We start from the raw sequence: 23,475 nt of genomic DNA, 5'->3' as shown, positions 1-23,475 counted from the left end.
TGGACATGCATCCCTGAGACATAACTGTCCACCTCTGGCACCCAGGACTCATGATCCTCTCATAAAGATTCCGGGTTCTTTGTGGCTAAGAGCTGCACGCAGAGGGGCTGGCGCTGTGGTGGTGTAGGCTAAGCCTCCGCACCTCAAAGGGGTGCCAGTTCGTGTTCCGGCTGTTCCTCTTCCGATCCAGCTCTCTGCTATGGCCTGGGAAAGCAGTAGAAGATGGCCCAGGTCCTTGGGCCCCTGCACCCATGTGGGAGACCTGGAAGAAGCTCCCGGCTCCTGGCTCCTGGTTCTGGATCGGTGCAACTCTGGCCGTTGCAGCCATTTGGGGAGTGAACCAGCGGGTGGATGACCTTTCTCTCTGTCTCCTTCTCTCTCTCTGTAGCTCTACTCCCATCAAATAAATAATTAAAATCCTTTTATTAGAGAGCATCACGTGGAAAATAAATTGTTTCTAATTTTATTTTCTTAAAATCCAAATGAGCAAACTTGAGTATCTGGATGTTGAAGATTAAGTTATTTACTTCACTAGGACTCAGGGACACCTTTTCCTTGCTGAATTACTGGCGCCTATGTTAGAAATGAATGTCCAAAAGTCACTGATTCGACCAGATATGTACTGTGCCACGCACTACACACCCAGAAGCAAACAACGTAAACAAAAACCTCTTGTACGATAACTAGTTACCAGTAATAAAAGAGGCAGAGGCAGAGGCAGCTCTCCAAGAGGTAAGTGGAAAATAAAAACGCAACAGGCATTTCAGTGGTGCCTGGGATGTCCGTGCCCCGTACTGCAGTGCCTGGGCCTGACTCCCAGCTCCCCCGCAATTCCAGCTTCCTGCTAACGCACACCTGGGAGGTAGCAGGTGATGCCTCACGGGCTGGATCCCTGCCACTCAGGTGAGAGACCCGGACTGAGTTCCAGGGTCCCAGCTTCAACCTCGCCCAGCCCCAGTTGCTGAGGGCATTTTAGGAGTGAACCAGAAGATGGAAGAGCGCTCTCTGCCTGCCTGGCCCCACTCTCCACTTTTCAAGCAAATCAAATAAATAAAAGAGCGAAAAAACAGTAAAAACAAAAACAGAATTAGAGAAATGAAGCATTACAGCCGCATGTAGACAAACACAACTGGCTGTTTAAGGCGAGGGGTGTATGGGTGCTTCTTGCAACTTTTCTAGAGGTTTGGAAATTTTCAAAGTAAGTACACCGGAGGGAGAAAAAGGCAGCATCTCAAGTATAACCTGTATTTCAGACAACCAAATAGTTGCTGAAAGGAAGTTCCTTCTAGAAGAATTTTGCTGGGAAGCAAAAATTAGAAAGACCCCGTGTGACCTTTAATGAAATCACGGCTCTAAGCGACCATGCTTGCCGAATGCTTCAACCACGAGGAGGGTGTGTGATGGAGCCTCAGGTGACGGCTCACGCACCCCCGACCCCAGGGAGCAACCACAGACGCACTGCACACGGGAAAACTGGACGCCTGTGCCTTCAGCCGAGACCCAACAGGATGCACACCGTACCACCTACGAGGTGTCCCTGCCGAAACAGGGAGCCTAAATTGAACTAGATAGCTCATCTCAACAGATCCAGAGCTAACGAGGAGCTCAACAGTGGGCACAGAGGGCAGAGAAGTTAAACTCTCTAAGAAGTAATGGGCCGAATCCAGGATGTGGAGCACTCTACAGGACAACACTCCACAGGACAAGCCTCTTACAAAAAACCGAGAGCCGGTGCTATGGCATAGTGGGCTAAGCCTCTGCCTGCAGCGCCAGAATCCCACGTGGGCACCGGTTCATGTGTGGGCTGTTTCTCTTCCGATCCAGCTCTCTGCTACGGCCTGGGAAAGCAGAAGAAGGTGGCCCAAGTCCTTGGGCCCCTGCACCCACATGGGAGACCTGGAGGAAGCTCCCAGCTCCTGGCTGGATCGGCGCAGCTCCAGCGGTTGCAGCAGTCCAGAGAGCGAACCAGCAGAAGGAAGGTCTTTCTGTCTCTCCCTCTTTCTGTAATTCTACCTCTCAAATAAAAAAAAATCTTAAAAAAAAAAGAATCAAAAGTATGGGAGAGGGAGGGGAGAAGAGTGTTCCAGAACAAGAGAGACTAAAGACACACAAGACCTAAACACAACACGTGGCCCTTGATTTGTCCCTTTTAATGATCTAACTGTAAAAAGTCATCTTTGAGACACTGGAAGGTAACTGAATATGATCTGGAGATCAGGTGACATTAAAGAATGACCATTGATTTTGACTGGCATGATAGTTAATAAACAAAAACAGCTCGTATCAGTTAATGAACAATTACTTCCGGCAGGAAAAGGGGGAGGGAGGGAACCAATGACATCCTTTCCCGACCGTCAAGTTCTTCTGCTCACTGTGGCCTCAGAAAAGGTAAAGGATTTTCACATTCATACGCACACCTTCTTCAGAGCCAAGACTGCGTACCCCCAGGTATGTCTGACTCCGGACTTGGCCTTCTTCACAACACGCAGCCCTTATACACAACCTTAAACGGCAAGGGGGGTGGGTGCACAAGACTTCTGTGGCCAGGTGACCAGCCTAGGTGCCCTGGCAGCCCTAACAGCCCAGCAGGCCCAGAGGCAGAGTGCTCACGTCCCTCCCCACTCGCAGCCACAGTGCAGCCCTCGGCACACCGACGGGGAAGTCCCGGCCAGCCTCCCCTCTGTGACACCTCTGTGGGCCTGACTCCGGTGGGGATGGACGAGCTGAGCAGACCTGGTGTAAGAGAGCGGCACACGGCTTGCGAGCCTGCTTACAGATGGAGGAGCCGCGGGCTCTGTGAGCTTTGCCTTTCACACTTTGGTAGTCTACCGAGAGTTAACTACTGGCTGCTAGCAAGAAGGTAAAGAGACTCTGGTATGGCAATGACACGGAGCAAGAGGACAGAAGCCCTTTAGTATTCTTGGAACATCTATGCCATTAAAAAAGAGAGCGAGAGAGGAGGAGGGAAGGGGGGCCAGCTCGGGCCTGCTCACAGCAGTTCGACCGCCATCTTGATGTCCTTGACACGTGCAGATGGCGTGGAAGTGGCTGGCACCAGGACAGCCCATGAGAAGGAAGGAGCGGCCAGTGGAGATTTATGTGAGCAGAGTGAGATGGACAAGGTAAAATTGTCAGGAGGAGTTGTTAGAAAGTAAAATATATTGTGACAATTCCACTCCTGCCGTTCATCAATAAACTGACAGATCATTTAGTGTCAATTAGGAGTGATAGATGGACAAGTCCCCATGATCCTGGGCCAAAATTAATGGCTGGGAGGGAGAGGGTGATTGAAAATGACGGCTGACATTGAGAGCAAAGTCCTGGAAGTCCCCGAGGGGCCATTACTTGCCTCGTTCCCTTGCAGATCAATGCAGGGACAGACCCAAAAACAGACAGTTTGAGACAAAACTTCATCAGACCACCTCTCCTTCCTCACTTTACCAAGTCTGCTTCCTCTCTGTTCAGCTCTGTTCCCCAGGGGCCATGTCAATGACCCAGCAAAACCGCAAGCGGCCCAACACGGGCGACCTCGGGGCCTCGGACAGCTGGTGCTGGGAGGGAATCTCCGGCTCAGCCAGGACGCTGGTGTCAGCAGAGGGGACAGGCGGTGACCCCAGGGCCCAGGCAATGCCTGATCCCACTCTTGCGACTCAGGGGTGAGCATCTGCGTGCTCTAGCCAGTGAGACAGGCGGGGCACACACACCCTGCTCTCTGTCTTGGGCAGCGTCACACAGATGAAGCAAAGGTAGCCCGGGAACTCCTGTTTCTCGGCTGTGGACTCTCCAGTCAGACCCAGAACCAGCCCTTGGGCTTCCCACTGTGGCGGCGTAGCTGAGAGCCCCGTAAGCCTTGTTATCTTGCTACCGCCTTGCACAGGGCCATCTGTCTTATGAGCAGAATCTACCCGAGAGAACTAGTATAATGTGTATTTATGGTGATGCCACGGACTGAAAGTTCACTTTATCCCTCCAGATTCTCACGCTGAACCCCTGATCCTCAACTGGTAGTGTTGGGAGGTGGGACCTCTGGGAGGTGACCAGGTTTAGACGAGGGCACAAAGGAGCAGCTCCCATGAAGATGAAGAGGGTGAGAAAGAGACAAGATATCTCTCTCCCTGCACACGGTTGCCAAGGAAAGACCAGGTAGGGACACAACCAGGAAAAGGACCCTCACCAAGAACCTGACCACAATGGCACCCTGACCTTGGACTGCCAGCCTCCAGAACTGGTGTTTAAGCCTTCCACTATATGGGAATGCTTTCAAATGAATTAATTTATTTAAAAGGCAGAGGTACAGAGAGAGAGAGAGAGACCTTCCATCCACTGGTTCACTCCTTAGACGGCTAGGATTGGGCCAAGCCGAGGTCAGGAGCCTTGAATCCGCCCGGGTCTCCCACGTGGGTGGCAGAGGCCTAAACACCGAATGAGGACAGGCATGAGCACAGTGCCATCATTAGCATCCGAAAAGGACGTCAGGTGAGTACACTGCTTCCCAGTGTGACTTGTCTGCTTTAGCCAGATTCACCACCAAGTTACTGTCCCCCCCCAACCTTAAACCAAGTCCTCTCCTTGTGGTCCTCCATGCACCCCCTCTCCTCTGCAAGGCACTCCCTGACCACAGTGCTTCTGCTCTCCACATCACACAGCAAAATCATGAAGCACGCCACTCCCCCACCCCCCACCCCCGCTTACAGCACCTCCTCCTGACACCTCTGAGTGCTGTGAATGGCGATGCCTGAGGCCCTGCACCAGAACGTCCGCTCCATGGACAGGGGCGCGGGCTGCGCCTGGCTGTCAGCAGCACAAGCAGGAGTCCGCGTCTGCGAGCTCACCAAGGCAGCGCCTCGAGGCAGCTCAACAAGCGCCGCTGTCCCCTCCTGTCTTGGAGGAAAGCAGCCCCTTACTTGCTAACCAGAGTCCTCAGGAGGCCAGTCCTGCCAAGGTCCTGCCCCATCTCTGTCCGCCCTGCTGCCCGGTCACCACTCTTCCTGCATCACAACCTCAATTCTCAATCTGGACTTCCTTCCCCCACGACCGTCCCTTCTGTGGAGAGCTGTGGCCCTGGTGCCGTCCGCATTTCTTCACTTCCCATTTCCTCTTCCACCTACTGCAGTCTGGGCTTTTGCCCCAACACACTCACCGTAGCCACTATCTCAAAAGCCCCTGCTAACCTCACACAGCCAAATCCGTGGCCCCGCTCTGGTCTTCTGTTGCTGCATCCTCTTCCTTCTCACCTCTCTCCTACACTGAACTGTGGGAACGACCTGCATGGACAGCGCCAGCCCCCAGTCTCTCCTCCTGTCCTCCCCACCTTACAGCACCACTACCCGACCTGACCCCTGACCCAGGCACCTCGCAGTGACCTTTAACTCCTCCCCCCGCCCTGCCTTCAGCCAACGGCACTCCCACTAACTCCGCCTCCAAAACGTCCCCGAGTCTCCCTGCTGTCATCTTTCCTACAGCTTTGGTCCCCAGCAGGTCTTCCAGCCTTCCAGATCTCCACTCGCCACACGGAAAGCAAAGGACCCTTTCAAAATTCTTGGCTGTTCGTTCACTTGTTCAATACACCATCACTGGGTGGTACGGCTCGGGCCCTGTTTGAGGTACCGGGGCTACGTACGTAAGACAGTTGTGTCCCCTCTCATGGAAACTGCAGACAACACTGTACTTATGCGCATGGAGAGAGAGCAGATGAGGCGAACAGAAGGGTAAGGGGTGCTGCTTCATACAAAGTGCGGTCAGCCTGCACCTTGTGAGCCAGGGGAAAGTCTGTGGGTTTTACATCTTTGGGTTTCCCAGGAACTCTGTCAGCGCCTCTCCGCCACCAGCCTTTGAATTCCATTGTTCCATGCGCTCTCTGAGGCCCCTTGAATGCACGCCAAATGGAAGCCCCTCGTAAAGTCGCAGGGATTTTTGGGCCAGGCGGATTGCCAGTGTTTTTAATTTCTGACCCATGCTACCCGCAGCACAGCTGGTTACTGGTGGCTGCACCAACTTGGGGTTCCACTGTGGGCAGTACACAAGAGACCATGTCTTGAAGTGCCAAGGTATCCTTGGTTCAGATATCTATCTATCTATCTATCTATCTATCTATCTATCTATCTATCTATATTAAAGATTTGTTCAATCTTTAAACAAGATGGGGTGGGACGCTACTGGAGGATTCGGGGCAGACAAGTGAAACGCTCTCGTGCTTGCAAAGGCTCACTCTATGTGGAGACAACACTGAGGGGGCAAAGGTGAACCAGGAGAGACCCACTGGGAGTTCTCACTCGAGTAAATACTGGAAATGCTGGCGGCGCAGGCAGCAGATGTGCGTCAATCACAGAGCTCACGTGGTTTGCTGATGGACTGAAGGAGCTGAGATAAAGTGAGGAGCCGGGCTGACGAGGATGATCTGAGTAACTAGGAAGATGGAGTCCCCACGGACTGAGACTGGAGAAGTCTTTGGAGACACAGGTTGGGTCCACAGGGGAGGCCTTAGAGACCAAGTGGACACAGTCAGCGTCAGCTTCCCCTGGGAACAGCAGGGAGCTGTTCGGGGAAGGGCTACGCTGCAGATACAGATCCTGGGGTCGTCACGGGCAGGTGAGATCAGGCCGAGTGAACGTCACAGAGAAGACGAGAGGTTCAAGGATGAGCCCTGGCCACTCCGGTGTCTAGGAGCCAGCCCAGAGACGGAGAAGCCAGGCAAGTGAACACCAGGAAAGCAGCCAAGGAAAGGAAAAGCGTCTCTCTCCACAAGGAAACTTAATTCGATCAGAAAAAAGTCCTTCGTACTTTCCCTGAGGAAGAAACGCTTGAGATAATCTTTTGCTCTCTAAGAGGCAGACGTAAGATTCGTCTTACTTCCATATTCAAAGTAAATTCCACAACTTACAAGCGTTAAAATCCCTAATAACTTAGCAAATGAGGCTCCTCTGTAAGACTCGCACTGGCATATGAGCCCTACACTTGCAAGTCAAGCTCTTGCTTCTGCCTAACACTAAAATCAATGTTATGGCCTAGAATGAAACCAGGGTAGTGCTAACGGTGGACGAACAGGGAGGAAGACCACCGGAACAGAATAACAAGTCCAAAGTAGACTCAGGGACATACAAAGGATGAGAATAAGATAAAGGTGGCTTTTCCAGTCACTAGAAAAGAATGCGTTTTTAAAATTTGTGCTAGTGGGGCTGGCGTTATGGCGCAGCAGGTTAAAGCCTTGGCCTGAAGGGCTGGCATCCCATATGGGCGCTGGTTCTAATCCTGGCTGCTCCTTTTCTGATCCAGCTCTCTGCAATGGCCTGGGAAAGCAGTGGAAGATGGCCCAGGTCCTTGGCCCCCTGCACCCACGTGGGAGACCCAGAGGAAGCTCTTGGCTCCTGGCTTTGGATTGGCACAGCTCTGGCCATTGCGGCCATCTGGGGAGTGAATCAGAGGATGGAAGACCTCTCTCTGTCTCTACCTCTGTCTGTAACTCTGTCTTTCAAATAAAATAAGTAAAGTAAAGTAAAATAAAATAAAATAAGTAAAGTAAAATAAAATAAAACAAAACTTGTGCTAGGACAACAGCCACTCAGAAAAGCACAACACTGGACTCCTACTCCCTGTCGTTCACCAGAATAAATTCCACATGGTTCAGAGATCTACATTTTAGAAACAAAACTTAAGGCAGTTTGTTTACTCCCAGCAAAGAAGAAAAAACTGAAAATGCACATATGTACACCTGCTTCTGCAAACTGAAGGGCAGGATTGACAGACCAGAGATGAGCGGATCATCTACTACGGGGGACGGAAGGGGGTGAGATGGAGGGATGAGGAAGGAGTCCGAGATCGCCAAGTGTACCTCTCTCTACAACCATACCTTTTGGTCCATGTAAATGCCATACATCTTCAAAAGTAAATTAAATAAAAAAGATGGAAGAAAACCTTAAAATTGAACACAAACAGAAATAAATAAATCTGAGTATTAAATTGGAACCTAACCCACACAGGAAAGAAGCCAAGTAATTCTGATAACAGTATTCTGAATCTTAGTGTGATAGAGTCTAAGGACAGAAAGAATGCAATAAAATCTTGAGTTTCACTTAGGAGATTCCTTACTGGAATGACATTTGTGTCGGGATTATGAAACTACTTGTGCACACTGAGGGATACGGTGTATTTCGAAACACACATTTCCTCGCTCTGTCCTCGCTCTGTTCTGAGAAAGCCCAGAAGCAAGAATCTCCCAACAGCAATGAACGGCGCATGTCCAGACCTTGAATTGCAAAGAGTCTCCAATGCAAGGAGACTCACCACGCTCCTGGAGAAGTGGTTGACTCCAGACTGGAAAAGGAAAACACAAGTGATTGCAGAATTATCTCCCTCTCGCAGAAAGCAAGCAAATGCTCAAAAACAAATGGAGAAGACCAAAGGCAAAGGGCCAGCTTGAAGGAGCTCCCGCTGGCCAAACTTGGAATAATAATAATAATAATCATTATTATCACAGAAACAGAAAACATTATCCACAATGATGGAAACTGATTACAACACAATAAACAATAAAAATCCCATGAGTCCATGATCTGAAAAAGAGAGAGCAACAGAGAAAGGGAAGAAAAAGGAAAAATGCCAGGCAATTAATACAGAATAAATGATGGAATTAGAAAAAGCTACATTTTACAACCCTCAATATAATAATCATTGATTTGGGTTAGAGCCCCGGCCCACAGCGTCGGCATCCCATATGGGCACTGGTTCGTGCCCTGGTAGCTCCACTTCCAATTCAGCTCTCTGCTAAGGCCTGGGAAAGCAGTAGAAGATGGCCCAAGTCCTTGGGCCCCTGCACCCATGTGGAAGACCCAGAAGAAGGTCCTGGCTCCTGGCTTCTGGCTCTTGGCTTTGGATCAACGCAGCTCCAGCCATTGCAGCCAACTGGGGAGTGAGCTAGCAGATGGAAGATCTTTCTCTCTCTCTCTCCCCTCTTCTTTCTATATTTCTTTCAAATAATAATAATAATAAAAGATAATAACCACCAGCATCTATGGAGTGCTTCCTAAAGGCTTCTCTCTCTTCTGCACTCTTATGTGGCTGCAGTCACTTAATTCTCACCAGAGTCTCTGAAGAGTTATTTGTGACCCCACTGCAATGGTGAAGGAACTGAGGCCAGAGGGGTTAAAGCGCTCTCTCAAGGTCCCTGAGACAAGGAGTGGTGGGGGTAGTGGCTCCAGAACCCACAGCGTTTAGCCACTGTCTAAGCTGTGTGTGTCTGGGGGGATGCAGGGGAGGGGACTCAAAGAGTAGCAACAGTCGTGCTGTGGACAGAATTCCCTGTGACCCCTGCACCACCTCCAGGGAGCACTAGCGCGTCCACTCCAGGGGCTCAGCCACTGTAAACGCCTCGTTCAGCATCAACCAGCAATGGGAGGATGGCATGTGCATGGCAGCCGCACACTGCAGCCCTACGCAGGGCAGGAAGTGTCGCCACGGGGCTGGTACTGTGGCACAGCGTGTCAGGCTGCCGCCGTGATGCTGGTGTCCCAGAGGAGTGCTGATCTGTGTCCCAGCTGCTCTGATTCTGATCCAGCTCCCAGCCAAGGTGCCTGGGAAAGCAGAAGATGACCCAGTACATGGGCCCCTGCAGGCAGGTGGGAGACCCGGAAGAAGCTCCAGGCTCCTTGCTTCAACCTGGTGCAGTTCCCGCCATTGCAGCCATTTCGGGGGTGAACTAGCGGATGGAAGACCTCACTCTGTCTCTCCTCTCTCTGGAATTCTGCCTTTTAAATACATAAATAAATATTAAACACAGACACACACACAAACATGCGCGCGTGAGCACTGTGACATTTGACTGTTCTTCCCAGGAATCTTGAGACAAGTGGACAGGCTGAGGGGATAATACTGGAGGGTCGAGCACCAATCCTTACAGACCAACTTGAGAAAACACAAGACAGCAACGAGGCGCAGTGATGGCAGCCCGAACAGCTCTTATTTATGAATGAACACTGTCGGCACTGTTACTACAGAGCTCAGGGGCAGTTTCTAACAGAATTCTATTTTGTTTACAAAATGACTTTAAGAAAAACACAGAGCACCACGGCTCACTAGGCTAATCCTCCGCCTTGCGGCGCCAGCACACCGGGTTCTAGTCCCGGTCGGGGTGCCAGATTCTGTCCTGGTTGCCCCTCTTCCAGGCCAGCTCTCTGCTGTGGCCAGGGAGTGCAGTGGAGGATGGCCCAAGTGCTTGGGCCCTGCACCCCATGGGAGACCAGGAGAAGCACCTGGCTCCTGCCTTCGGATCAGCGCGGTGCGCCAGCCGCAGCGCGCCGGCCGTGGCAGCCATTGGAGGGTGAACCAACAGCAAAGGAAGACCTTTCTCTCTGTCTCTCTCTTTCACTGTCCACTCAGCCTGTCAAAAAAAAAAAAGAAAAGAAAAAAGAAAAACACAGAATACTACAATGTGGGTGAGCTCTGAAAACATGCAGAGCGCAAGAGGCAAGTCACAAAGGACCACACGATGCGAGATTCCATATACACCCAATGTGCAGAACAGACAAACCGCAGAGACGGAAAGCTGCCTGGGGGTGCCTAGGGCAGGGGAGCGGGGAGGGCCACAGCAAGTGGCCACCAACAGGTCCAGGGTTTCTTTGGGAGAGGCAGTGATGAGAAAATGCTCCCAGACTGATTAGGTTTGCACAGCTCTGTGACTACCCTGAGGACGACTGAAGGACGTGAACTATACGGTGTGTGAGTTACACCTCAATAAAGCTATTACGAAAGATAATGCAAGAGCACAGCTGTGAAGCCCCCATCCCACCCGCGACGGCCTGGGAGCCGCTGGTACTCACGCTGGTGGTTTCGAGGAGTCGTCAGCCCAGCCTCCGTGCCTCCGAGGTGGTTTGGGAGGGGGCTCCTGTGGGGAAACAGTGACAGTGACAGTGACTAACGTCACTCAATGCTGGCAGAGGTTAAGGCCACCAGTGCCAATACCCAGCTCATCAAAGCCTTCTGAGTAGGTTTCTGGTTTACTGCGAACACGTGCTGCCTGCACACCCACATGACAGGTATGTAAACCGACAACATGTTTCTGGAGGTCCGTCTGGGATGTCCACTGGAAGGCTTAAGAACACTCAGGCTCTGCGAGCCGTCCATCCCAATCCCAGGGATCCACCCCAAGGCACGCATCAGAGCGGACCATGATTTATTTCTGAAGGGTGACCAGTTGGGAACGACTGAAATGGCCAGCAACAAGGCCACGAGCCAATGCAGGGACACACGTGAAAACAGCGCCAGGCGGCTGAGGAAGGCTGCGCTGCAACGCACACCAACGGGTAAGGGAAAGCCCGATGCATCTTCATTTCCTAGGGTTTTGTGAAAAGATTCACACACGACACTCAGTGTTGAGCATCTGTGTGCACGAGACGCGGAGGGGACTCAGTTACAGGCAGTCCGAATCTTCCTCCTCTGTGCTATTGTGCGTTTTCCAGGTTTTTTTTCTTTTTTTTAAGAAAATAACCTGGACTACTTTTATAAACAGGACAGTAATAGAATAAAGATGCAAGAGTGAGACTTGCTTTAAAATCATAAACTAAATCAGCGGGTTAAAAATGTACTCCAGGAGGCGCTCAGCAGCGATGGGCACGTGCAGACACCCATACGCACGCACCAGTTCCGGTCTAGCATAACGCAGAAATAACAAGGGAACAGCAGCCGCTCCTGAGTCATTTCAGTTGGATAAAACACATAGAGCATTTCCTTTTTTAATTACCCAGGATTCTCCCAGGACTGCTCTTTGAAATATCCATTTTATTTTTCTGAGAACTTCATATAAGTATTGCGTGGGGTCTAAGAAAGTTCTCTGATAAGCAGACCAAAACAGAGGTCGGCAAAGCTCTCCTCTAAAGGCTAGGAGGCAGGCGTTTTTCATTTTGTGGGACATGAAGTCTGCTGCAGCTCTGATACTGGAGAACGACAGACAGCCATGGATAACAAGTAAACAAGTGAGCAGAGCCATTCCAATGAAACTTCACAGAGAGGCAGCATGGTTTGCTGACCCCTGGGCCTTGGCTGTTCTGTTGTTGCTCCCTTTTTTAAAGTCTAACTTCAAACTTTTAAAAGAAAACACCCTCCCACCAAGCCCGGGTATCTCTATACTTTTGATAGTTTGATTTCACACCATGATCCACGCTCTTTCCTGCCAAGGACGTGCTCCACTTACATACAAGGTCTTTTTGCAGAGGGAGCCAGATCTGCTGGAAATGACTTACCGAGAAGATCCAAGTGTCGAACACTTGGATGCAGCTTAACTCCTGGGAAGTGGAAGTAGCACTTTAGAGAAAACAAACTTAAATTTTCTATGCAAGGGGCCGGCAACAGAGCTACTTGAGGGTTCTGTGTATCTCCGTGAGAAACAAGGAAGACACAGGAGTGGAAACGCAGTGTTCGTATCTGCAGGGGGAAACTCATGATGCACCACGCCCCACCACTGCAGGTGGTGCACCTGCCACCCATGCCCGCCCATCCCTAGGCTAGAAGGGGAAGCCTCACCTTCCATGACCCTCTGTTTCTTTAAGACATGGCTGGCTAAACCAGGGAAAGTCTTGGTCTGACCGGATCAGAATCAACTGGACTCCTTGTCCCAGGATCTGGAACTAAACTAGAGGCTAATTTGTTCTGACAACAATTGCAACTGCAAGGACCAGTTCCTGTGAGAATAAGCCACAAAGAAGCCCAAGTCGAGCATAGGCAGTGCTGTGGTTTCAGGGTAGCTCCTCAGACTTCCTGCGCTGGAACCTTAAGTCTCCAACGCAGCAGTGCTGGGACGTGTTTGGAGGCCTTCCTGAGTGGCTCAAGGCCTTTATTTATTTTTGAAAGAGTTACAGAGAGAGAGAGAGAGAGAGAGAGAGAGAGAGAGAGATCACCCATCTACTGTTTCACTCGCCAGATGGCCGCAATGGCTGGGGCTGTGCCAGGCTAAAGCCAGGGGCCAGGTGCTACATCCAGATCTCCCGCAAGGGTGGCAGGGGAGCCACCTTCTGCTGTTTTCCCAGATCATTAGCAGGGAGATGGACTGGAAGTGGAGCATCCCGAACACAAATCGGCACCCACGTGGGTGTCAGCATTGCAGGCAGCAGCCTTACCCAGCCTCGCCTGCTATGCCACTACACTGGCCACCGTCATCACCATTATATCTAACATCAGCATATGACAGGAGAGATCATGTAGAATAAAATGTACAGTCACACTGCGGGGGAAGCATACTCTTCCAAGCCTGTCACTTTGACTTCCGGTAGACACTGTGTACTTAGTTAACGGAGTTGCCTAAGCATCCAAACACCAGAACAGTCACTATCCTCCTAGACCGCAAACCCCCAGAGGGCCATGGCTATCAGCCGTGTGCGAAATCCCTTCTGCCTAGAGGGAACACAGAGCAGCTTTTCCTCTCCCGCATGTCCTCTCCCGCTCCTCCCATTACAACACGGCACCAGGAGCTTCAAAACATGTAGGAGTCATTCCTCCAAATCTAGTGCAGTTTAATGAGGAGTTCTGGGGCACGCGTTGTGACACAGCAGGTTAGGCCACCACACGGGACACCCACGTCCCGCATCAGACTACCTGGTTCAAGTCCTGGCTACCTGTATTTCCAATCCAGCTTCTTGCTAATGTACTTGGGAGGTAGCAGATGATGGCCAAAGTACTTGGGTTTCTGCCACCCACATGGGAGACCTGGATGAAGTTCCTGGCTCCTGGCTTCGGCTTGGCCCTGATGTGGCTGTTATTGGCAATTGGGGAGTGAACCAACAAATGGAAAATCTCTCGTGTGTGTGACTCCGCTTTTCAAATAAGTAAATTTTTTTTAAATTTTTTTTTAACTTTTATTTAATGAATATAGATTTCCAAAGTACAGCTTATAGACTACATTGGCTTCCCCCCACCCCCCGATGACTTCCCTCCCACCCGCAACCCTCCCCTTTCCCGCTCTCTCTCCCCTTCCATTCATATCACGATTCATTTTCAATTTTCTATATATACAGAAGATCAGTTTAGTATACATTAAGTAAAGATTTCAACAGTTTGCACCCACATAGAAACACAAAGTGAAAAATACTGTTTGAGTACTCGTTATAGCATTAAATCTCAATGTACAGCACATTAAGGACAGAGATCCTACATGAGGAGTAAGTGCACAATGACTCCTGTTGTTGACTTTACAAATTGACACTCCTATTTATGGCATCAGTAATCTCCCTATGCTCCAGTCATGAGTTTCCAAGGCTATGGAAGCCTTTTGAGTTCTCCGACTCTTCTCTTCAAATAAGTAAATCTTTAAAATAACGCCAACACATTTTAAAAAAGTAGTTCTGAAATTGAAGAGTTTTTTTTTTTTTTAATCTAACATTTGAAGCTCTCAGGAGTGGACACATACTGCTTTATGTTTTTTCTTTTTTAAAAAACTTATTTTTTATTTATTTGAAAGGCAGAGTTAGAGAGAGGATGAGAGACAGCAAGAGATCACCAGCACCCATATGAGATGCTGGTGTAGCAGGTGGAGGTTGAACCTGCTAAGCCACGGCACCAGTCCCCAGCAATGGACTGCATAAGCTACAGCTCATTTTCCCCAGAGGCTGAGATCACTGGGAAAGAGAGATCTGCCACAAAGTCCCTGGATGAAAATGAAAACGGGGCAGGGACCGTAGAAACCCTCTCAGGAGCAGGGGCAGGCGTCTGGTGCAGCAGTTAACACACCACTTGGGGTGCCTGCATCCCATATGGGAGCGTCTGACTTGGAGTCCCCACTCCACATCTGGCTGAGCTTTGTGATAATGCACACCCTGGGGGACAGCAGATGATTGGTCTCTGCTACCATGTGGGAGACGTGGAGTGAGGTAAAGGCTCCTGGCTTGCCCCAGTGATTGTAAGCATTTGGGGGAGGGAACCAGTGGACAGAAGGTATCTCCTGTCTTCTTTTTCAAATTCAATAAATACAAAAATAAATTTTTTTGAAAGGAAATAAATCCTCCTTGCTCCCTACTGGGAGTCGGCAAACCTCAGGAGAGAGTGCTGGGGCAGGTGGGAGATGAGGAGGTTCAGGCAGAACTTAGTTCTCTGCACAGCAGGGCTGGGGCATTTAGGGGGAGACGTCTGACACCTGACAGATTCAGTGGTCTGAATCCAGGGACCTGAACGGTTTCTGTAAATACCCCCTACCATCAGCCTTGTTAGGGTCACCCACAAATACCCTTTCTGGACAAGACAAATTTCATTAACCAAGTTATAAGGCTGTTCCCTGCATTGTCCTATGTGCACTGAGCCAGAAGTAGTAGATGTCAGCCCTGTCCCAAATCTTATCCAGCTCAACGAGGCCAAGGAGAGACGGAATCCAGGTGTGTAGGTGTGTCAGCTTTGTACAAAACCCACCTGATCAGAAGTCAAGCTTCATCTGAAACCCAAGAGGCCCCACTGAAGGCAGGAGGCACAGGTCCAGGGGTCATTCCAGACACAGGCCACAGCCAGGGTCAATGGCGAAGCCCTCAGCCATGGGACAGTTCCATCCAATTCGGGATTCATCATCTGCTGCCCCAGGCCCATCAGCAGGATGCTGGAGGGGAAGTCTCAAGTAGACAGGACTCCAACTGGTGCTCTGATACGGTACACGGACACCCCAAGGAGTGGCTTAACCATTGTGCCACAGGGCCTGCCTAATTCTGCAGCTTTTTGTCACCCTGGGTGGTGGTGACTGTGCCACTTTCTCCTGGGGCTTCGTCAAGAGAGTGCCCTGACAAGAATGCTACACAAGGGCATTTCAAAAAGTTCACAGAAAATGGAATTAAAAGCTAAGTTCATTTGGGGGAAAATATTTCTGAAATTGTATATATGAGTGTTCTTCAAGAAGCTAATGGAAACGTGTATTATGCAAAAATTTGTGCATGGATTTCAAAACTTTCTGCACCAGAATATTTTCAAATTCCATTTTCCACAAGTTCTTTAAAATTTTTTACACCAATTACTTAAAAGGCATTGCTTAGGGGCCGGCGCAACGGGTTAACACCCTGGCCTAAAGCGCTGGCATCCCATATGGGTGCCAGTTCTAGTCCCGGTTGCTCCTCTTCCAATCCAGCTCTCTGCTATGGCCTGGGATAGCAGAAGATGGCCCAAGTGCTTGGGCCCCTGCACCCATGTGGGAGACCTGTAAGAAGTTCCTGGTTCCTGGCTTCAGATTGGCGCAGCTCCAGCCGTTGCGGCCAACTGGGGAGTGAACCATCGGATGGAAGACCTCTCTCTCTCCGCCTCTCCTCTCTTTGTTACTCTGACTTTCAAATAAATAAATCTTTTTTTAAAAAAAGGCTTATTTACTTATTTACAGAAGTAACACTTATTATTTAAAAGAGATCTCCCATCTGCTGCTTTACTCCCCAAATGCCTGCCAACAGTTGGGGCTGGAGCAAGCTCAGGCCAGGAGCCGCACTCAACCTAGGTTTCCCACACGGGGTGGCGGGGACCCAGTGCCTTCAGTCTTCACCTGCTGCCTCCCAGGGTGCACACGAGTAGCAAGCTGGAATCAAGATCAAAGCCAGGACCTGAGCACAGGCACTCTGAGAGGAGATGCAGGCAACCTGCTGACACAGACTTCCTGAAGTGCCCTCACACGTGACTGAAGGCCAAACAGAACTGCGCCCACTCAGGAAGTGCTGAGGAGGAGCCGTCCCAGGAGCCCAGGGAGGAACATGGGCCTGCTCGGCCCTGGGAATGGAAAGGAAAAACATTCCAGAAGAACGTGGTCCGAGGGAGACAGCACCTAACACTCCTGGAGCCAACGTTAGTACCTGGTCCTGTATCGGTAAGGGTCCCTGGGAAAACAGAGGGGCTCTGAGCCCCTCAGCATCCATCACTTAGCAGTGCAGGCCTTAAGTGGAAGCTGATGCAACCTGATAATAACCCAGCAGCCTGAAATTAAGTGCAAACGATCTGTCTGAAACGGAAGTGGACGACTGGCTGGGAGCAATATAATTTAACCGGCCTGGGTCGGGGGTGGGAGGCCCTTTGGCATGGACAGCCCAGCCCCTGAATGCCTGGCTGCTCTAAGGCTCTGACGACATCTAGACACCTGGCCAGCTCTGTTTCCAACAGTCCCACGGCTCTCTCCCCAGGGCAATCTGAAACACGGGACACACACCTAGACCAAGCCGCTGTGGTCACTCCTTCGAGGGCCAGCTGCCAGAACTGCAGTGCCCTCCCTTCCAGGAGGTAACGGGCCAGATGATGATGGCCTGCAGGAGCTGCAACGCCCTGCGGGGCCCAGGGAGCAGACGAAACGCTGCAGTCACAGATCTTCCCACCGGGGTCCTTGCTTTCCCGCCCATCAGGGCAAGGCAGGCCCAGAGCAGACACAAACACATGACTTACTTTTTTCTTGAATCTTGGGTGGCCGAGGGTTCTATATAACGGAGCACTCATTTAAAGGAAAAAGAACTCAGTCTTGCTCCATCCTGGAAACTGGACACATGCTCTTTGGGCAGGCTAAGACAGTGGTCTCTCTCTTTTTTTTTTTTTTTTTTTTTTTTAACCTGGAGCCCACCAGAATCTTCCCTGGCCAAACAGCTGGGGAGACGCTGCCAATCTGCTTTGGGAGAAATCGATTTGCTATTCCTAAGTTAGAGAGGAGGGGGGAAAAACAGGATGGGGGAGAGGGGTTAGCGCTCTAGGGACCTTAAACGCTAGAACACATAGAAGGCCTGGTCCTGGAATTCAAAAGTCCTGGCTTATTCTTTACATTTCTCTGCTCTGAAATCCAGAGGCACAACAGCCCCAAGACATCGCTGGAAAAACCACTTCCAGTTCTGGCTGACTACTGCCAGGTAACATCACCCAGACTTGTCTTCCAAAGACAGAGTCTTGACACACGCGAGAGGGCGCGGGTACCCGGAGGCAGCGCACCCCTCGGTCCTCTCCCGGCGCTGCAGCCCCGTCTGAGTGTGGGAAATGAGCATGGCCTGACGGACGGAGGGGCAGGACCCTGCATAGCTCCTGGAGAGAAGCAAAAATGTGCTTGCTCCAAAAATAAACAGGGGGCAGGAGCGGCTGTGAGTAAGGAGTGGGAGGCACGTGACTGGCGGCCGCAGTCCTGAAATACCAGCTTTCTACAGAAAGGAGCCTGTGACAGGCAGGGAGCGGGAAACTCAGGAAATGGCCTCTTTATATGGTCTCATCCAAATGGGCCAGGATTCAACCAACTGGAATTACCATGTCAGAGAGCCTTTGGGGCCAGGCTTGTTTCTGATCTTTATATGGTTCCCCCAGATTCTTAAGATGCCGAAACAGAAAAGATGCTGGAGTGCCAAAAAAGGAGCCTTTTGAGTTTAGAAACGTCTCACCCACGCTCCAGGGTCCTGCAGCAACCTCACCCCCAGCCCCCAGAACAAGCACCGGGCTCAGAGTTCTGAATCCAAAGCTGCAACCTGTTGCAAAAAGCCAGTGCACATGTGTGCGCGCTCACACACACTCCCAGAGACACACACACATGAACACCCGGCACAAAGGCATGGGATAAGGCACAATCTACAGCAAACTTCCCACCCTGCCGTCTCCCAGCTTCTGGGAGCTTCCAGCTCCCATGCCCAGACTTCCTTTACTCCCAAAAAGCAAACTTCCCTGCCTGTCCCCGGTGATCCGAGAGGAGCCCCAAGAAGGCGGTTCTTTCTGAGCTAGACGGCAGGGAAGACAAACACTCAGCAAAACAAATGCATCCCACACAGGGCGGCAGCTGCACCTTCTCCCATCTGCCCGCCATGCACAGCCCCATCTCTCCCAGTTTCACCCCGGGTCTATAATGAATTCATCACAGGCCTAAGTTTTCCCACGGTGCATTTAAGGTCATGGAAGCTAACGGATCATCCAAGCTTTGAACTGAAGTGAGCTGAGTAAACACAGTTCTCTCAAGCTGAAGTGGCCAAATCAGAAGGCAAATTCTATTCCGGTATAAGAAAAACCGGATCAACAGATGCCAAGACCATTAGGCAGGCATTGTGGCACAACGGTTAAGCCACTCCTTGGGGTGTCCGTGTACCGTATCAGAGCACCAGTTGGAGTCCTGTCTACTTGAGACTTCCCCTCCAGCATCCTGCTGATGGGCCTGGGGCAGCAGATGATGAATCCCGAGTTCCCAGCACCTATGTGGGAGACTCATAGGGAATTCAGGCTCGGCCCCTGGCTTCATCCTGGCCCAGCCCCAGCTGTTGCAGGCATTTAGAGACTGAACCAGAAGATAAAGGATCCTCTGTCACTCTGTCATTAGGTAAGCTAAATAAGTAAATCTTACTGAAAAATAAAGCCATCGGTTGAAATGCCAGTCAAGAACTGGGCATTCTCATGGTGCCAAGAATTGCCCAATGCCTTCATGTCCTAGCAGGGGTAACTGCCGCCCGAACTCGGTGATTCAACACGGTACGCTGCCACCAGAGGCACGTGGCATCACCCAGGAAAAATTCCTGCCAAAAGTGTGCCGCTGCCATCTAGCTAAGGCTTCCCCCAGGTCCCTGCTCACTGGAAATCAGGTGAGAGCGGTAAGTCAAATGTTGCTAGGAAGGAAGAATCAGACAAATCCACAGCGTGGGAGACGCCACACAACAGCTGGCCAGCCCTGTGAGAGTCAGCGCCACTATGTGGGGGTGGTGGGAGGAGGCTGGGGACTGTTCTAAATTCAGAGACTGAGAGATAAGCATAATGGCATGGTTTCTGATTGGATCCTGGTCTGAAAAAAAAAAATAGCTACCCTAAAGACATTATGGAGACAACTCAGGGGCATGAAATTAGAGTAGACAATAGATGATGCTAGGAAACTGTGAGTGCTATTAGGTGTAGAGTTATGATTTTCTAGGAAACGTCCTTTTCTGAGATACATGCTAAAGTATTTAACATAAGTGGTATAATGTCTGTAATTTAAGATTTATTTATTTGAAAGGCAGTTACAGAGAGGCAAAAGCAGAGAGAGAAAGAGAGACCTTCCATTAGCTGGTTCACCTCCCAAATGGTGGCAAAGACCTGAGTTGGGCCCATCTGAAGCCAGGAACCAGGAGCTTTTTCTGGGTCTCCCATGCGGGTATAGGGGCCCAAGCACTTGGGCCATCTTCTACTGCTTTCCCAGGCCATAGCAGAGAGCTAGATGGGAAATGGAGCAGCTGGGACTCAAACCGGGGCCCATATGGGAATGCCAGCACTGCAGGTGGCAGCTTTACCTACTATACCACAGCGCTGGCCCCTGTAATTTGTTTTCAAATAATTTAGCAAAAATTATATAAAATTGGGGCTGGCACTGTGGTGTAGTGGGTAAAGCCACTGCCTGAGGAGCCAGCATCCCATATGGGTGCCAGTTCAAGGACCAGCTGCTCCACTTCCAATCCAGTTCCCTGCTAAAGGCCTGGGAAAGCAGCAGAAGATGGCCCAAGTCCTTGGGCCCCTGCACCCACAGGGGAGACCTGGAGGAAGCTCCTGGCTTCGGATAGGTCCAGCTCCAGCCGTGTGGTCATCTGAGGAATGAAACACTGGATGGAAGACCTCTCTCTCTCTGTCTCTCCTTCTTTCTCTTTCTCTGTAACTCTGCCTTTCAAAAAAATACATAAATCTTTTAAAAATTATATAAAATGTAAACATGTTTTCAAATCTCTTATAAATTCAAGCAAATATGGGGCAATGCAGGTGATGTTCATTGTACTACTCGCATTTTTTCTACTTCGCTGGGTATTCCAAATTTTAATGAAAAGCCGAAACAAAACAAGAAAGAAACTAGATGCATGAAGTTTAAGTTAATAAAAGAGAAAAGAGGCAGGGAGGGTTGGTGTGGAGCAGAGTCCCAGTGTGAGGGTGGTTATGGATGCGTCTGCTCAGGGGAGAAGGATGGTGGACAGGGACAGGGAGATCCGCTACGGCACGGCTGGGAACCCCTAAAACAACTGGGAACAACCCTGCACACAAATCAGGGGTTCTGAGGGCCCTGTCCTGGCCAGAAGCGACGGGAGACCATGCTTTCGAACAGAAACAGGAGCTTACTGATTTCCTGCTGTCTTCCTACATGTGCGATGTATGGTGGACTGTATTTTAATCATGAATATCTGTACAGATGAAAGGCGGGTAAGGAAGAAAATGTGCAAGGAAAGACACCAGACCAGACACCAAGCGATCCAGCCGATGGGCCTGGCTCTACTGCTGACCAGCTCCGGGCTCCAGGGTCCTGGGCTGCTCTTCAGGTCACAGGTGATTGCTCCCAGTTCTCCATGTCTGGGACTCTGTGGGTCCATGAACTGTAGGGCTTCTGAGTTTAACAGCACACACCTAGGCGTGGAACACTCATCACCCATTCGAGCTGGTATGAAGGAGATGGGGACGAAAACAGAAGACAAGGGCTATGGAGAGAAATGAGGGTATGGAAGCATGAAGACTCGGTCAGTGGTGAGTACGCCAATCTAGGCCATGAGAATACGCTGCCTAACTCAGAGCCATAAAAATAATCACAGACATCAACTGACAATTTACCACCCACCAAAACTTTCGGAGGATGACTCTGCAAAACCTCATGATGCGATCATGTGGGTGATTAGCAGCGCATCCTCGCTTACTGCAGAAGAACCTGCAGCCCGAGATGACCTCACCTGAATCACCCTATTTGTAGGTAATGGAGCAAGGATTCAAACCCAGACCTGATAGCACAGCTTCGGGCCAACCCAGAGGGTGCGTGACTTCCTAGCAGCTACGCACGGGCAGCCAGGAGCTGCTCAGAAGGATACGGCAGCTTCAGGAAAGAACCCAACTGCGCAAAAACAAAGAGCCCTTTAAGAGCAGGAGAGCCGGCACAAATGCCATCCTGTCTGACAGCAGACCTGGGAGGGCCAAACCCAAAGCAGCGTCTCCCTCATTTATTTTCTGGGCACAAGAAGATGTACCTAGCAAACCTAAGAATGTTCTGTAAGATAGGAAGACCAGAGAGCAGCTTAGGCTCACCCTTACCCCATTAGTGAGGCGAGCTGAGGCTTAGCCCAAGGGAAGGGTTAACGGCAAAGTCAGGATGCAAAAGTGGTGCCAAAAATAAACTGTAACAGCTCCAATACTGAGCCAAGCTGTGTTGGGCTGAATGCGATATAAATCTTTGTACTTGAAAGTAGCTGTGTCTCTATCGCACGCTCCAAGATTCGCTCTTCATACCAACGGCCAAGCAGCTTTGAAGAAGGAGGTGCTGTGTGAGTTTGCCAGAAGGAACTAAAGGGAAGAAGCTCCAGTTTCATGGGTGGCCAGGGAAGGGCGATGGAGGGAGGAGGGAGAAGAAAGGGGAAGGAGTCCTAGGTTCAAATTCTAGAATGGTTCCGTTTTCCAGCTGTGTAGCCTTGGCCAGTCGTGTTTTCACTAAGCCGCCTCTTCCCTCTCTATAAATGAGAGTGACCATGAGTGTCTTGCTGGTTGACATCATAAATCCTGCAGACAACCCCTGGCATAGAGCAGACACTGGAAAAATAGTGGTGAGAGTGGTTGTTTATCAGAATAAATATCATGTTATTTATCAGAAATAATAGCAGTAGCAAAATGCAGAGCTGCAAGCAGACATCCTTAATGCTTAAGGTTGAGACAATGGGAAGCTTTTGGTAGTCAAACATTAGATTGAGGGCTGCCTTGCACAAGTCTTGTTTTAGGTACCCAATTCTTATCTATTCTAGCTTCCCAGAAGAGGGAAGAATCCTTTAAAGTTGCCTGAATAAGAGGAAGAAACCACAGTGCACTGTTCACTGACACAAACATGATGCTCCCAATAGCCACGGCGCCTGGCAGATGCTCCAGCGACATCACACCTCCCTCGGCAGTCATGCACAGCCTACCATAAACTCCCATATCCCATATCTTAATACAGAGGCATAACACGTCCACGGTAAGTCCTGTGTGGGGCAGGGCTACCAGCGGTTTGTTAGAGATGCTGATGCAGAGACAACAGGTTCCAGTCCTGAAAGTCATGCTTAGAATCCATCCTGGATTGTCCCACCTTAGCCGGTATCTCTTGATTTCAATACATTCCCTTGGATCATCTCAAATCAGCTCTTCCCTCTTCCTTTCCGTGGGTCTATGCACCTTCCAGACACTTACGAAGACATGCCCCATTCCCCTGTACTTTGTCATTCAGCCAACACAAACATTCTTTTCAACTTTCACCACAAATCAAAATCAATACTTTTTTTTTCCATTCTCGTAACTCCACTTGTTAAAATTAATCCAGCAGGTGTGTAGCCAGAAATACATACAACGTTGAGGGCATAAATTCCCAACACTCTAGGGAGCAACCCCTCCTGGCACCTGTGACTCTGTCTAAGCACAGTCACCAAATCCAGGGCGGGACAGTGGGGAGCAGGAGGTGAGCAGGAGCAGCAGCACACGGTAACCTCGATGCTTTAGGAAACCTGACCTCTCCCAGACTCCTCAGGGTGATGAAGGAAAAGAAGTATTAATCCATGGTCTGGCACTCGTCCTCCCCATGTGAGA

The 23,475-nt window shown here is 50.3% G+C and overlaps 1 protein-coding gene and 1 long non-coding RNA gene across 7 annotated transcripts in view; both read right to left on the bottom strand.

The window, feature by feature from the left end:
• IFT43 (intraflagellar transport 43) overlaps window positions 1-23,475 on the bottom strand; it is a 103,015-nt gene that overhangs the window by 58,622 nt on the left and 20,918 nt on the right. For 5 of the 6 annotated variants that reach the window (XR_016226620.1, XM_089322416.1, XM_089322415.1 and 2 more), the window contains exon 3: window positions 10,812-10,876. Coding sequence is in view for 5 of the 6 variants with exons in the window: in XM_089322416.1 (XP_089178542.1) it covers window positions 10,812-10,876 (65 nt within the window). In the remaining variant the exon portion in view is untranslated. Of the gene's footprint in view, window positions 1-8,280; window positions 8,311-10,811; window positions 10,877-23,475 lie in introns of all 6 variants that reach the window. The other variant, XM_008272014.5, reaches the window with a different exon arrangement.
• On the bottom strand, window positions 21,039-22,152 carry LOC138847224 (uncharacterized). The gene is made up of 2 exons (XR_011384931.2): window positions 21,961-22,152; window positions 21,039-21,359 (listed from the first exon to the last, which is right to left on the bottom strand). It is a non-coding gene; the product is annotated as an uncharacterized LOC138847224 (long non-coding RNA).

The sequence above is a fragment of the Oryctolagus cuniculus genome, chromosome 20 (assembly GCF_051225735.1).
Source record: "Oryctolagus cuniculus isolate XC-2025 breed Fujian yellow rabbit chromosome 20, ASM5122573v1, whole genome shotgun sequence".
Taxonomy (NCBI): Eukaryota; Metazoa; Chordata; class Mammalia; order Lagomorpha; family Leporidae; genus Oryctolagus; species Oryctolagus cuniculus.
The sequence above is the reverse complement of the archived record's forward strand: the minus strand, read 5'-3'. Positions and strand labels throughout refer to the sequence as shown.